The following is a 14,837-nucleotide window of genomic DNA, read 5'->3' as shown; positions in this document are numbered from 1 at the left end:
AAACAGTGTTTACAAATGTATGTGTCTGACGGGGAAACATTATAATTAGCATATAGGCCTACTTCAGGAAAAAAAAACAACAACAACAACTTAACCGTAGGCCTATAGCATGTTATAAATAAAACGTAGCCTACTAGAAAACTTGTTTTAAACTTGTATGGCAGTTTTATCAAAACACAAGGTTGATCAAACCATGGTTTAGGCTAATAGCCTACATTTCAATAAAACATCTTCAGTCAGAAGTTACATTTAATATCAGCATTCGCATCTGTATATCTAACGGAACTGGAACGCATGAAATTACGATTAACATCCTAATAAAACGTCGAAACGGGGTGCCTATAATATAGCTACGCGCCCTGCTGTTTGTAGTTGTTTTGAAAGAAACCGATGGAAAGATCCGGTTGGCGGAAATCCAATTCTGTAACAGGTTAGCGCTTGTGATACACCACTTCCGCATTCTTTTCGCTTTATTAACCAGGTTGTCAGAGACAGGCGAGAGTTTTGGAAACAACTATTTCTGTTTTTGTAGTCCCCGTGTCAAGTATATACAAAGTCTTCCGTTCTTCTATAGTGTCCGCGGCCAAATGGACCCGTTAGACTTTAAAACGAATGAAGAGTTGCAGGTTTTCTTCCACCGGAAAAAGACGGAGATTTCGTGCATAAAAGAACCGCACAGACTCCTCACTCAGCTGCGCGACCACGATCTGGTGCCAGAGAAACTTTTTAAGGTAGAAACAGCCATCTTTACATACCCACTCTGTGTCACCCACCTTGTTCATTTTATTATCTGACTAACTCTTAACCAGTGGCGTAGCGGACAGGCACACTGGGCATATAACCTCTTCGTGCTGCGAAGTAACTTGTAACTTTATTTGTAACTTTACGCGCGGCTCCGCTTCCGAAGTTGCGCGACTCTGGCCGAACAGGCACGTCTTTACCCGCATCTATATTAATCGCAAGAAGCCTGATGCATAGGCGGAAATCCCGGGGGGGGTGGTCGGGGGAGACAAGACCCCCCCATCTGAGGGTTGTCCCCCCCCTAAAAATATGATTAAAAAAACACGCTGTGTATTGTAAATGTTTTATACTTAAAATAATTGTGTAAGTAGTAAAACAACACAAACGCAAACAGGGGGGGAAAAAATGCGTTTTAACTTTAGAAACATTTTTAGTCTCCCCCTCCCTTGCCTCACAGTGCTTTGGTCTAAATGCTTTCCTCTTTTATATTACACACACAAGTGCGGTGAGAGAGAACAAAGTCAATAGTTGTGAAACTCCAGTAAGTAAGGCTGCCAATTGGCTATTTTATTCACTTAAATCATCGGATGAATGAAGTGATTATTTTCTCTTTGCAAGTGCACAGGACACAGTTTGCGCGCGCACACGCACACTTTGAGTGCGAGGAGAGACCAAGCGGCAACCAGTGTTGCCAAACCCCTCCCTCAGAAAATCTCTAGAACCTCCCTCAAAAGTCTCCATTTTTCACAAAAAGTCGCCAAATATGAAAACAAAGTAAATACAGGTAAATTTGGTAAAGGTAAAGGAAATTAAATATATATATATATATATATACTTTACAAATGATAAAAGTATAAAAAATATAACAAAAGATTAAGTATAACAAAAAATTCTGAAGTGAAATTAGGAAATGCTTGTGATCTGCAAGCACATCAAACATGATGCAAATGATGGAAAGGCACATAATGTTTGGAATTTGTTTTATGTGTCACCAAAGTGCATCCCTGTCCTGCTCAAATACAACAGATAAGAGATATTATGATTCTCCAAAAACAAAAACTTTATTCATACAAACTTATTTCAGTCAACACACTCTATTACTACAAAGTAAGTGCAAAATACTGCATCCCAGCACACATGATACGATGATGCACTGTCTCTCTCTCAGTATCTGGTTGACATGACATGCATGAATTGTGGTATAACTTTTGTGTCCGTGGTTAAAACAAGATGTTCATTTTTTCTCCGGCATCTTGATTGATGCTATGAAATTGTGGTGTGCGTCATGTGTTCACTGCGCAGACTCATTGGCATGATTGAGAGCAAACGTGAGAGGTCACGGGACTACGGCAGGGTGTGGCCAAGTAAAAAAAAAAAAATCTCTAAAAAATCGCTAGTTTTATTTAAATATAGCTAAAAAAGCTCCTTGGCGAAAAAAAAAAAAAAAAAAAGTCGCAGCTACAATGAAAAAGTAGCTAAATTTGGCGACAAAATCCTTAAATTGGCAACACTGGCGGCAATCTCCCGCTCTCTCTCGCGAAGCCAACAAGGAAGTGACAAACTGTAATTCGTCAACTGGCCGCTAGAGGCTGGCTGCAAAGGGAGTCAATCACATAGACTCCCAATGTTAAAATGCCCAACTTTACAGCAGAAAAAAAACATGTTTACAGCCTGGTTCAAAGGTTAGGGGCGCGGCCACTTGAGTGACAGGTGGATTGCCGCTGCTGTCACCACCGTCGAGCTAGGTGGGCATGGTTTCAGCAACCTGCTCCCGCCTCTTTGCCCATTTTCGATTATCCGGGAGTGACGTGCCAAGATGGCGACGGCTGGCTCCGCCTAATTTAGGCTTCAAAAACGCTCTTCGGAAACCTACGAGTGACGTCACGGACACTACGTCCATGTTTTTATACAGTCTATGGGAGAGGCACGTTTTAAGTGCGCACACTCTCTCTGGGTGAAAGTAGCGTGTATCTGAGAGCGCGCGTCCGCAAGCCCAAAGGTACACTATAGATTAATCGCGTTTACAGCCAAACGCAGTCAAATACGCCGTTTTAAACAGTATTTGCGCCGCAAACTACGCTGTTGTGATTACGGCGTGAATATTGCCATATGACGCCGAAAAAAACGCCGTTTTGGTTGCACAGAGCTCACGTCATTTACAGCGTTTTCCTTGTAGTATAATTAGCCACAGCCAGATTTCCACAGCCAGTAAGTTTGAATTGCTCTCACCCAATCAGTGATGAACAAAACCAGACCAAACTAATTCACCATGATCGTTTTAGCGGAAGAAGTGCCTGTGAAAAGATAGGAAATATTTATGTACAAAGTAACTTTTTTTACGCATTTAGCTGTATACGCATACATTTTGTATCGGTGTATCTTTGTGGCAGAATTACAGCACCACATACTGGTCTGGCATGTATACTAGCGGATGTATACTGGCATGTTTTGTGTCGGTTTTGTGGTTTCTTGTGGATGCAGATATTTCTTGAGACGAGGAGAAAAAAAAGATTGGATAGGGAAAGCTCTGGCTTCGTGTGGACGTAGCCTTAGCCTTTTTGTTAGTTTTTGACCCACCACGACCACTGGTTCTTCGATCATCTTAAACGAGTCATATCCTCTGGGTCTGAGTGCAATTATTATTCTATAATTATTATAGAGATTAATCCTGATAAACATGCCGCTACAATAAAAACCATTACATTAAAATACATTTAAAACAGCGTATTTCTATTATCCCTCCTGCAGATCCTCGTCAGGACTGTGGCGACAGCAGCGCGGACAATCACTTACCACGCTCACATAATGTAACCATATTCTATAACGGGAAAAACATATCGTTTTAATGACGTAACATCTCGTTATTACGAGAAAATATGTCGTTTTAACGACATACCATCTCATTATTACGACATAATTGAGCAGAAAAAATAATATGCCTGTGGCAGCAATGTGTCACTGCAGGACTTGAACCAGGGTCAAACACTAACAAAAAGGCTAAGGACCATTGCCTCCAACTTCTGTAGCTGCACAGCTTTTACACATTTCTCTGACTTCCGTTAGCCTATACTATGAACGATGCAAAAGCCTCTAAGTGCCATCTGAAATTTTCTTATAAAATTAGCATTTGTATCAAGCTCCTATGCTTAGGTTCAGTAAGTTTACTTTAGTGGCAAAGTATAGGTCATTTTCTATGCCATTAAAGTGAAATAAATTATCATAAATATAGGAGCCTGATAAAAATGCTAATTTTAGATGAAAATTTCAGACGGCACTTAGAGGCTTTTGCATCTGAACTCTTCATATATATACAATTGGGTTGGTATGCTAAAATGCTGTCCATGTAATATTAATAATTACATTAAGGTATGATAAAGACGTGGAATCGGCCTATGTTCAATGTTAGTAGAGATGAAAATATACAAAAAGTTACTTTGTACATAAATATTTCCTATCAGTTCACAGGCACTTCTTCCGCTAAATGATCGTAGTAAATTAGTCTGGTCTGGTTCTGTTCATCATTGATTGGGAGCAATTCAAATCAGCGGGCGTGGCTCATTATACTACAAGGAAAACGCCGTAACTAACGCGTGCTTTTGTGCAATCAGAACGGCGTTTTTTACGGCGTCCTGTGGCAAGCCGTACAGCGTTAAAAGCGGCGCTTTTTACAAACACCAAAACGCTGTTAAATAAGGCGTTTTTTTTTACCGTTTATGCACGTTTTTTACAGCGTCTGCTATCAGGACAGCGTATTTGACGGCGCTAATGCTGTTTTAAACGCCGTAAAAAACGGCGTTTTGTATCTAAACGCGATTTATCTATAGCGTAATTCTGTTTTTTTTGGCTTGCCATACGAGAGCAAAGAAAATCCACGTGCGAGGGAAGAGATTCGTGCTCGCGCATTATATTAATGTTCGTTCGCGCTACAATAATGCGCTCTTGACATTTGTCATTAAAATAACGCCATCGTCTCCCTGCTACACTAATAGTAGTAACTTAAGTTTTCATTTGTTTACACATCATTACAAGTACAAGTTTAGCTGTATTGTTTGTGTCCCCTTCAAAAACTGCTCTTGAGAAATTTTATGGTTAGTGCCTCCCTCTTCTTACTGATCTTACTATCATGGTATTACCATCACTTTACCATGGTACCTCCACTATACTTACTAACTAAAAGTTATAATGTGTCAGTTCATTGTTTTGCATATTTAGGCGTCTGATCATACATACCTCCATCTTCCTTTATCTCCTTCTCTCTGTTTTTGTCTGTAGAATGTGAAAAACACGCGTACTCGTAAGCAGAAGGAGAAGGGCTTCTATGAGGTTCTGGACTGGGTGGAGAAAAATAGACCTCAGGACATACAACAGTTCTGGCGCTGTGTGTTTGAAGATCATATCCTGCAGCAGTACCCAGAGCTAAGCAAGCTCAGAAGCAGTCTGCTGGATGGTCAGTATTTTTGATTATTATCAGCTTTATGTTTTGTTATCTGGAGGCTCACACTGCATTACTATGCTATGATAAAGCAAGAACGGGTTCATATATATGTACAGTATATATGGACCACTTGCTTTTGTTAAGTTTTTTTTTTTTTTTTTTTTTTTTTTTGTCCCAGGCACTTTCAAAATCTATGAGAAACCTCCGGATGTTGAGATACAGACAGAGGAGGAGAAGAGTGGAGGAAAGGCAGAGAAAGGGAAGGAGAAGAGCTACAAAAGAAAGAGAAGTAAAGATGACAAAAGTAGTGAGGATAGTGATGATCCTGGTCCTTCCTCTACTTCCAGACCCAAGCGGAGGAAACCAGCCAAAAAACCCTCATCCTGTGAGTCCCTGAACTACAGCAGGTCTAATTTCTCTTCAGGGTTTATAGTTAACGCTAAAACTAAAACGATAAAAAACAATTTTGTTACTTGCAATAAAGTAAATCTTAACTAAAAAGGTGATGCCCCATTTATCATCACCTTAAAGGAAAGTTTGTCCAAAATCCTCATCCTCAGGCAATCCAAGATGAAACTGGCAAAACACAAAATTACTAAAATGTGACCTAAAATTAATTCAAAATAATAATAAAAACTATAATAGAATCTCAGTGATACTAAAATAACACTCTGTTTCCTGGTGCCTGATGTCCTATTCCTGTGTTTTCACTCTTTCCTGATCTGTGTCGTCTTCTCTCTCTTTCTCAGCATCTCCTGTGAAGAAAGGTGACAAACAGGAGATTTGGAAGTGGCCTATTTATAAAATTCAGCTGCCTGTAACCTGTGGGGATAAAGAAGGAACTCTCTATCGGGACAAACTGCCCGAAGGTTCACCATCACTAAGTTTTTGCTATAATTTCTCTTAATTTTATTACAGTTTGTGTTTAATATACTTTCTATGGGTGGAAAGATCAGTCTGAATGCATCCTGTCCTTGTCTCCTGTAGGGGAGAAGTGTATTTTGTCCCAGGGGCGCTGGTTCACCCCAAATGCTTTTGAGAAGTTTGCGGGGAAGGAAAAGTGCAAAAGCTGGAAAACCAGCATCCGCTGCAGAAACACACTGCTTAAGAAACTCATCGAAGTAAATAATGCAAGCACTTACAGATTGTTGGGATTCTTGGGATCTTTGTTAAAAACAAGGATTTGGAAATTGTCCTTGGTTTTGCTGTAAACTTACTGTACACTGCATGCACAAGTTAACTTTTTAGTGGCATTTTTAATTGATTTCTTAATCGGTACATCCACCACTGTTTTGAAAGAAAACTGCACCTTTTTTTCTATTTAAAAAAAAATATTTGATTGTACAACTCTAGGAACTTATCCACCTTTTTCTTCAATGCGGAAGTAAGCCTATGGGCGAGACTTCCAGTTCATTAGCCGCTATAGGGAAATAACGAGAAGAATAACAACGTGCAGTAAACGGTAAATCTGTTTGCACTACAAACCAGTGTGTTCATAATTAAGATTAAAATAATATGGTAAGACACACGTTTTCAATATCAAGCAGCAAAACGAACTGTTTTGTACAGCTAAAAATAGCTAGACGCGGATGAGACCGGAAGCTAGACCCATAGAATTTACAAATGGCCGCGTCCATTTTTATGGCAAGAAAAAGGTGCAGAGCCTATAGCAGGAACGTGCTTCTAATAGAAAGCAACAGAAGTACAGCACATATTTTTGTATCGACTAGGGCTGGGAAAAAAATAACGGGCAATTATAGGCCTATTTTGTTTGAATAAATCCATCAAGTTTGTATGACAGCCACCATTTAAATGTTTATATTTTAAAAAAATGTATTGGAGTAGAAACATAATTATGTAATTGTAACTTTATTATTATAAAAACTTAACTGAGTGTAATTAAGTGTTTGTATACAAATCAGTTCATTTTAACACACAATATTAAAATGTAGTACCAACTGACTCTCTTGTATATTTTACAGCATTAGTTGAGAGGTTTTTTTTTCTTGAGAAAATTTTCCATGTAATAAATATACCTAATATATATATCCAAAATAATCGATATTGGAAGCAAATCAAATTGTAAGCTTTTGAATAGAAATTGAATCACATTGTGAAATTTGTGTCAATACCCAGCCCTAGTATTGACCCTTTAAATTTATAACATATGAGATAAATATGTAGTTACATTAAATACAGCAGACCCCTGATATACATGTGTGATCAGTTCCTTTCTCATTTTTTTTTCAGGAGGGGCATCTTCTGTGTCCACAGAGGAAGAGTACAAAGAGAACACAAGTCCAAAAAGTACTTTGTCACTCTATGTGCAATGTCAGGTTTTACTTTTCCTGTTTTTCATTTGACATTCATTAAGTTACTTTGTTGCTTCCTGCAGAACACGAATAAGCTGTTTACTGTCATCTTAAACAAGAGGTTCAGTGAAGGTGAGTACCCATAATCCTCGCTCATTCACACGCTCTCTGCTGCCTGTCTGAATGCAGTAATGTGTTTTATTCCTCAAGACTCAGAAACAAGCTTCGGTTTCATGGAGGAAAGCGATGCTGAAGATTTCCAAAAGCAGGGAGGGAAAGGAGGAGGAACAGAGTTTAGAGGGAGAGCTGAGGAAGAGGAGGAGGAGGAAGAAGAAGACATGGCAGATATGTCTGTTTTCCAGGCTTATTCTTTACCAGTCACCTGTGTTTCACTTACTGGGACTCTGTACAAATACAGGTTTGCGTCAGGTACGTTATTGCACAGATTTGTGTGCAGAACTCAGTTTGTTTTGTCTGTGTCAAAGGTTTGAGTGGGAAGTATTTGTTTATTGTTGTGTTGCAGGGAGTCGTGGGAAGTGTATACGTACTGAGGAAAGATGGTTCACTCCGGAGGAATTTGTAAAGCAGGAACCGATTCTCACTGATGGACACTGGAAGAAAGATATACTGTGCCATGGAAAAATGCTCAAATTTTTACTCAAGGTAACAAATGGGAGGGATAGCATATAAAAGTATGATTATGTAATTTATGTATTTGTTTGCTTGTTTGTTTGTAATTTCTAGAAAGAAATCCTGCACATCCATTCCCTTCAGTGTGAATGTGAAAAATGCTGTACTAAAGAGCAAGATGTGGTGAGAAACATCTCTACCTGAAATATTTGATCATAAGCAGTCATCATAAAAATAATTTATGATATTAACTTAAATTCTTAAGTCTATTAAATGTGTACAGTTGAGGTTTCAGAATCTGCAAAATGTTAATTATTTTACCAAAATAAGAGGGATCATACAAAATGCATGTTATTGTTCATTTAGTACTGACCTGAATAAGATATTTCACATAAAAGATGTTTACATATAGTCCACAAGAGAAAATAATAGTTGAATTTATAAAAATGACCCTGTTTAAAAGTTTACTTAACCTTGATTCATGTTTTTTCCCTCTGGAGCATCAGTGAGCGTTTGAACTGTCTGTAATTTCATATGAGTCCCTCAGTTGTGCTCAGTGTGAAAAGATGGATCTCAAAATCATACAGTCATTGTTGAAATTGTTCAAATACACAAAAATGCTGCAAAATCAAATAATTTTTCTGAAGAATACAAGGGACTCATGAACAACTATCACTAAACAAAAAACACAGCTGTGGATCATTCAGGTAACAACACAGTATTAAGATAAAAATGAACTTTTCATTTTTATACATTAAACTATTGTTTTCTCTTGTGGACTATATGTAAACATCTTTTATGTTAAATATTTTATTTAGGTCAGTACTAAATAAACAATAACATGCATTTTGTATGATCCCTCTTAGTTTGGTAAAATAATTTACATTTTGCAGATTCTGAATGTAAATGATGTAAACTTTGACCTCAACTGTACATTAATGGGTACATGATAATTAAAATGATTTTCATAGAATAAAGTCGTGAAAATCACTGAACATTTTATATATAACAATTTTTTATTTTTTTTATGTTGTCTTTATTTTTTAAATTTTACATTTACTCATGCTTCACTGGTTCACTGGTTCTAAACCTTTATTGATGAGTTTCTTTCTTCTGTTCCCTTTATGGTTATGAAAATGATGTCAATGTTAAAAAAAAAATCTTGGGCCTACAATTTTTTTCCTTTTGCAGTAAAATATGACTTGTTGTGTTTAGATTTCCATACATCAAAACAAGATTGTAATATAGAAGAGCAAAATGCACTATTTCTGTGATGATGATAAAATGTTATGTTTTGTCATGTCGTCCTCTGACTAGACGGCCCAGAACAATGATGACGAGTGTTATGTGTGTCGCTCTGAGGGAGATCTTGTGTGTTGTGACGAGTGTCCACGAGCTTTTCATTCACACTGTCACCTACCAACTGCAGACGGAGACTCACCTGGGTGAGAGAGACAAACAGAATAGAAATCATTAAATCAGAAAATCAGCAAGCAATGCTGTACATTCATTCTGTATATGTGTGTGTTTGCTTGTAGGGAATGGATTTGTACCTTGTGCGTGTTAAGAAACAGTCTGCAATGGTGTGACCCCAGTAACATGTCTGAACAAGAAGCTTTCAATGCCCCAGTGTCTCAATACAGATTGGTACACACACACACACACACACACACACAAATTCAGCACCTTAATATAAAAGATAACCATAAACATTTAAGGTGCTCACAATTTGTAACAGCCCTCAATGCCCTTAAGTGCTGCCTACATAGGCTGCTCAGCAGGTTTAGAAACAGAACAATTATTTATGGGCCTAATTGTGGATATCTGTGTTGTTTGTGATCTTTAGCACTGCCACTGCCTCCTGTTATGTGTGTACAGAGAGGACATCAAGAAGGTGTTTAAGGATCCACGACAAATGGTGAGATTGCCTCCTTTTTTCTTCTTGCTGTCTTTTACATGTGACCCAGCTTCAGAATTTTACTCTTTTCATGCCTTAGTTTAATTTAAAATAGTTTATAAATAGAATAAAAGTGATGAAAAATATGACTTGAAATAAAATGACTTCCAGGTGTCCAGATACTCTGAGGTCATAACTCGGCCGATGTGGCTGGACAGAATAAAGCAGAAGTTGGAAAGTGGAGAGTATCAGACAGTAGGAGTGTTCGTCTCTGACTTTCAGCTCATTTTCAGCAACTGCAGCAAGTTCAGTGGGGTAAGATTCACTGAAACATGTTACATAATAAATAAATCACCAAATAACAGATCAATAGCTTGTTAAAATGAAGTTGTTTTGCAATCTTATATGTGAACACATATCTTGGACATTATTGATGATTATTGTTGAGATTATTAACTTTACAAGAGGACATTTGATTTTTGACAGATTTTTTTTTTGTATTTTGCTCTCTAAAGGACAATGAGTTTGGCCGAATGGGTGCCAGGCTGAAGCAAATGTTTGAGGAAGAGTTCCGTAAAATCTTCAGTATCCAATGACAGCTCTCTTTTACAAGTCTTTCGAAGATACAATTGAGATCTGAGTATCTTTAAATATTCATTAGATCTCATTACTGTGTATATAAGATGTTTACAATTTTGAAATTTGAAGTCCTGCATTATAGGACAATGGATTGATGCAATACATGACTTAGTTGCTGTTTAACACTGTACATCTTTTTTTTTTTGTAATACTATCTTTCCAGTGCAGTGAGGGTCTCTGTACTTTTGCGTCCATTCTTTTTTTCATTTTTTAACCCAGAAACGAAATACAGAAAATGCAGTTTCTTCTTAAATGATTCAAACACTGATTAATAGGATAAGCAGACAAAAACTACTTTTCATTATTCAAAATTCATATTTCACTAAAAACTGTAAAAGTGGTGTTTTCACTTACCGCTCAAAACACCACAGTTGTGTTCAATGCTGCATGCTCAGGAGTCTCTCATTATAACAAAGTGTAACATGATGTAAATCAGAGATTCATTGTGCAGTGTACAGCTTCACTGATTATAACAGAACTTTGTGAGACTTTGATCAACTGAAATGAGCTTTTTAGTAACAAGGGGAGCGCTCTTTGCGTGATTTCTTGGCTACAATTCATTCGGAATTTGAATATGTTTTGTTTTTCATGATGCTAAGAGGACTGCTTACACACTGCAAAGTTTCGGGAGTGACATTCACATATGAATGCGGCATTTATATGCGGATGTGCAATGATAGTGATAACCATAACAATGGACAGGGCAAAAATATGTCAAAATAGATGTACATTAAGGCTTGATTCTGGAACCAGGCCTGCTTGTATCTGGAGAAGTAGGAGAAATGATCATTTTATATATTTATATATGCTATTTATATATTTAACCCATATTTTATTAAAGCCTCGTGTGTAGCGCTCTGACACAATGTAGTGTACGTGTTTTGAGCAACCATGCATGGTCCTTTCTGATACTGTGACCCAGACAGCACACAAAATTATAACCCAATATATAATTTCATGACGATAAACTTCCCAGGATTCTGCCATGCCTATTTTAAAGTAATGTATTAGGTCTCTGCATTGCTATAGTTATATTCAACTGAACATGCAGGGAGAAGAATTACTTCTAATTTGGCCAAAGAAAACTTATAAAATCGTCATTTTTCTATATTAATTTGTGCATTTTGAACATTTTTATTAAAGGTGTAAAAAGTCATAAACAAGCATGTGTGGGCGGCCATGAAACTCCCCTTTCATCTGATTAGTGAACCCTCCCCCATCTGGCTGTACTACATGTACACAGTATATGCGACAACCACAAGCTCAATTCATTTTGAAGTGGGAGAGAAGCGGCAGGCAAGCCAAGCTTGTTTCACGAGAATCCTGCGGCTTTGTCATGTAGACTTACCAGATAAAAAAAACTCTTTTTACAGCTGCTGAGTGTTATTGACTAATCAAAGATGACTTTATTCATAACCAATAAAATGCTATTTGTCTTTTATGTGATCTTAGAAAGCTGACATCACAATTGTCATGGAGAAAACTTTAGCTATCCTAGATGCTAAACTTTTTTTTTTTTTTTTTTGTATTGTATAGTATTTACTCTTAATATATATTTTAGTGTGTGATCATTTTGAACCCTGTTTGAAAACTTTAGCTGCCAAGTGTTTTTTTCCTTTACCTTAGTCCTCAGAAATTGCAGAAGTGTTCACACCTGAAATACATAAGGGAAATGACAAAGACAAACACAAAAATGTATACAGGTATTGAACCCTTTTTTTTTTTTTTTTTTTGGTGTGTTAACCTCAGTCATCTTCTTTCCTTTTTCGGGGAAGTTGCTGTTGCTGATTTAGTTGGGTTTATTTTACTAAAAAAATGATCCACACCCTGTATTGTCACATAATAAAAGATGCAGGCCATTATTATTTAATAAAATGAAAATGCTCTGTCCTCCAGGTTTGTGTGTCCATATGCTGGTCATTTTTGTTGCAGTCTGACCAGCCTTGTGTTTGTGATGGAGGGTGAAGGAGAGGTGCTTTATAACACTGTCTCATGGGATTCTCATCTGTTAGAACATTTGGGCCGTGTTATGCAGCCTGCAGGACCCTTGTACGACATTAACTGTTTTAATGGTTCAATCTCAGGACTGCACCTTCCACACTGTGAAATATTCTCAGGTATGGTAATTTCTACATTCTAAATGTGATGGATGCATACAATTCTCTCAGTGTGAGGGTTTAAATAATCAGCTTTGTTGGAAAACCATCTGCATATATTAATAAAATATAATTATCTACTATTTTTATGTGTTTTACAGAGGAAGACATGGATTGTTTAGCTGTAGCACATGTCACTGGTGGTAATGTAGCAATAATGAATCCGCTTAAAGTGACTGAAGCTTATGTGATGATTGACATCAAAGATCTCTCCATCTTTGGGCTCATAAAAAGGATGATCTTTCCTCCTTCCCCTGTCATTGCCCAAGTACTTGTCTTTCTGCGACCAATAACTGTGAGACAGGAAGAAAACATACTGGATGTCCATTTGCTCCCATGGAATGTTCCACTGTCAGAGGTATCAATATTTTTTGTTTAAATGATAATATAAAATTTAAATTGGTCTTGACATTTGGGTGGGTTTGTATTAACATGCACTCTGATCCATATCAAAGGAGCACAATGTTAATAATTTACCAGGGGTTAACATCGTACATTCCTAAACCCCGGGTTCACATTCTTATTTGCATATTTGTGGTGTTAATGTCATTGATTGGATGAATACAGCATACAACCTGTTTACATCAAGGCTCTAGCATATCACATCCTCATATTGCAGGCTATACTATTTCCTGAATTGACTTTTCAGGCTGTGAAGGTAAAAAATTCACTTCAAATCATGTATTTTTTCATCACCATTTGACTTTTTTCCCCCATCAAACGCTGAAACAGCTGTTTATACGTGGTGTTTCTGTGACTGTCCAAAGCACGATAATATGAGGCACGTGATTGGTTGATAAGCGTCTGATCGTAACATTCTAACAAAGGGTCATTTCATATTGTATAATTTTGACACCACAATGCGAAAGCGGCAATAACCCTTCTCTGGAGCAGGGTTCCATAATCCTGTTTAAAAAGTGGTTCTAACCCTGCTTCTAAATTACAAGTGTGAAATTTCTTTAGGGTTAAAAGCAGGGTTTAAAACTATGATAACCTTGAGTTAAGTGCAGTGTGAAAAGCCCTAAAGTGTAGATGTAAATAAGAGATTCACTGCAGTGTAGTCAACTTTGATTGTGAGAATGCAGAACTAATGAGCTTGCGATGAAAAGACTGACAGCTTCAGTGATTATACAAGGAATATAATCTATTTACAGTTTGTAAAGGCTTTAGTTTTTCAACAATTTCTTGTCTTCCGTGTTTACTTTAAATTTCACCAAGCTGATTACTCACTAAAAACTCCCACAGCTCATATTTTCATGCAATTTTAAGTCTTAAGTTTTGACATAAAAAAGTTGTTATATCTAAGTGTGTGAATTGTTTACTTACCTTTTTAAATTAGTCTTCCCATTAATGCCATTATATTGCTCATTCAGACTGATTCACGAACGCACACAAAGAGGTGGGATTTCCCAGATGAACCAATCACAGCCGATCATAACCAGTCATATCCAATCATATCGCGATGGAGGCATTGCCTCCTCTCACGTGGCTTTCCCCCATTCATTCTCAATTTCCCCCCAGCAAACTCGCGACACACCTTAGGGGGTCTGTTAAAACTCAATGGGCTCAGGAGAGGCGAGAGAGACGCGGACTCCCGCTGTAACTTTACCTGCTGGTGTTGCTGTTGGACAATGTTTCTTTAGAAAAACGAGTGATTTATACACTTTGTAATGTTATATTTTGTAATATTGGTGTTGTTGTTGTTTGTACTATGAATTTTTTTCTCATTCGAGTTTTTGAGGAGGTACTGCCTCCCTTGACTCCTTGGGGGAAACACCCCTGCCTAAAAGTGAAATTTTTTAATTGTGTTAAAGGGGTCATATGATGCTGCTAAAAAGAACATTATTTTGTGTATTTGGTGTAATGAAATGTGTTTATGCGGTTTAAAGTCAAAAAACACATTATTTTCCACATACTGTACATTATTGTTTCTCCTCTATGCTCCGCATTTTTGAAACGCGTCGATTTTTACAAAGCTCATCAGTCTGAAAAGCAAGGTGTGCTGTGATTGACCAGCTATCCAGTGC

General features: G+C 37.4%; 1 protein-coding gene across 2 annotated transcripts in view; it reads left to right on the top strand.

Annotated features, from left to right (window-relative positions):
• The first annotated feature begins 465 nt into the window (after positions 1–465).
• LOC107740602 (uncharacterized) overlaps positions 466–14,837 on the top strand; it is a 17,008-nt gene continuing 2,636 nt past the window's right edge. Inside the window, exons 1-18 of one of the 2 annotated variants that reach the window (XM_016553075.1) lie at positions 466–731; positions 5,014–5,188; positions 5,355–5,561; positions 5,926–6,045; positions 6,164–6,297; positions 7,427–7,483; positions 7,572–7,620; positions 7,705–7,917; positions 8,012–8,151; positions 8,233–8,301; positions 9,436–9,563; positions 9,657–9,765; positions 9,965–10,036; positions 10,187–10,330; positions 10,531–10,600; positions 12,288–12,357; positions 12,551–12,771; positions 12,912–13,168. In XM_016553075.1, coding sequence (XP_016408561.1) covers positions 588–731; positions 5,014–5,188; positions 5,355–5,561; positions 5,926–6,045; positions 6,164–6,297; positions 7,427–7,483; positions 7,572–7,620; positions 7,705–7,917; positions 8,012–8,151; positions 8,233–8,301; positions 9,436–9,563; positions 9,657–9,765; positions 9,965–10,036; positions 10,187–10,330; positions 10,531–10,600; positions 12,288–12,357; positions 12,551–12,771; positions 12,912–13,168 — 2,379 coding nt within the window. In that variant the 5' untranslated portion in view covers positions 466–587. Of the gene's footprint in view, positions 732–5,013; positions 5,189–5,354; positions 5,562–5,925; positions 6,046–6,163; positions 6,298–7,426; positions 7,484–7,571; positions 7,621–7,698; positions 7,918–8,011; positions 8,152–8,232; positions 8,302–9,435; positions 9,564–9,656; positions 9,766–9,964; positions 10,037–10,186; positions 10,331–10,530; positions 10,601–12,287; positions 12,358–12,550; positions 12,772–12,911; positions 13,169–14,837 lie in introns of both variants that reach the window. The other variant, XM_016553074.1, reaches the window with a different exon arrangement.

This window comes from Sinocyclocheilus rhinocerous, unplaced genomic scaffold (genome assembly GCF_001515625.1).
Source record: "Sinocyclocheilus rhinocerous isolate Xijiao unplaced genomic scaffold, SAMN03320098_v1.1 scaffold705, whole genome shotgun sequence".
Taxonomy (NCBI): Eukaryota; Metazoa; Chordata; class Actinopteri; order Cypriniformes; family Cyprinidae; genus Sinocyclocheilus; species Sinocyclocheilus rhinocerous.
This window is presented reverse-complemented; position numbering and strand designations above follow the sequence as displayed.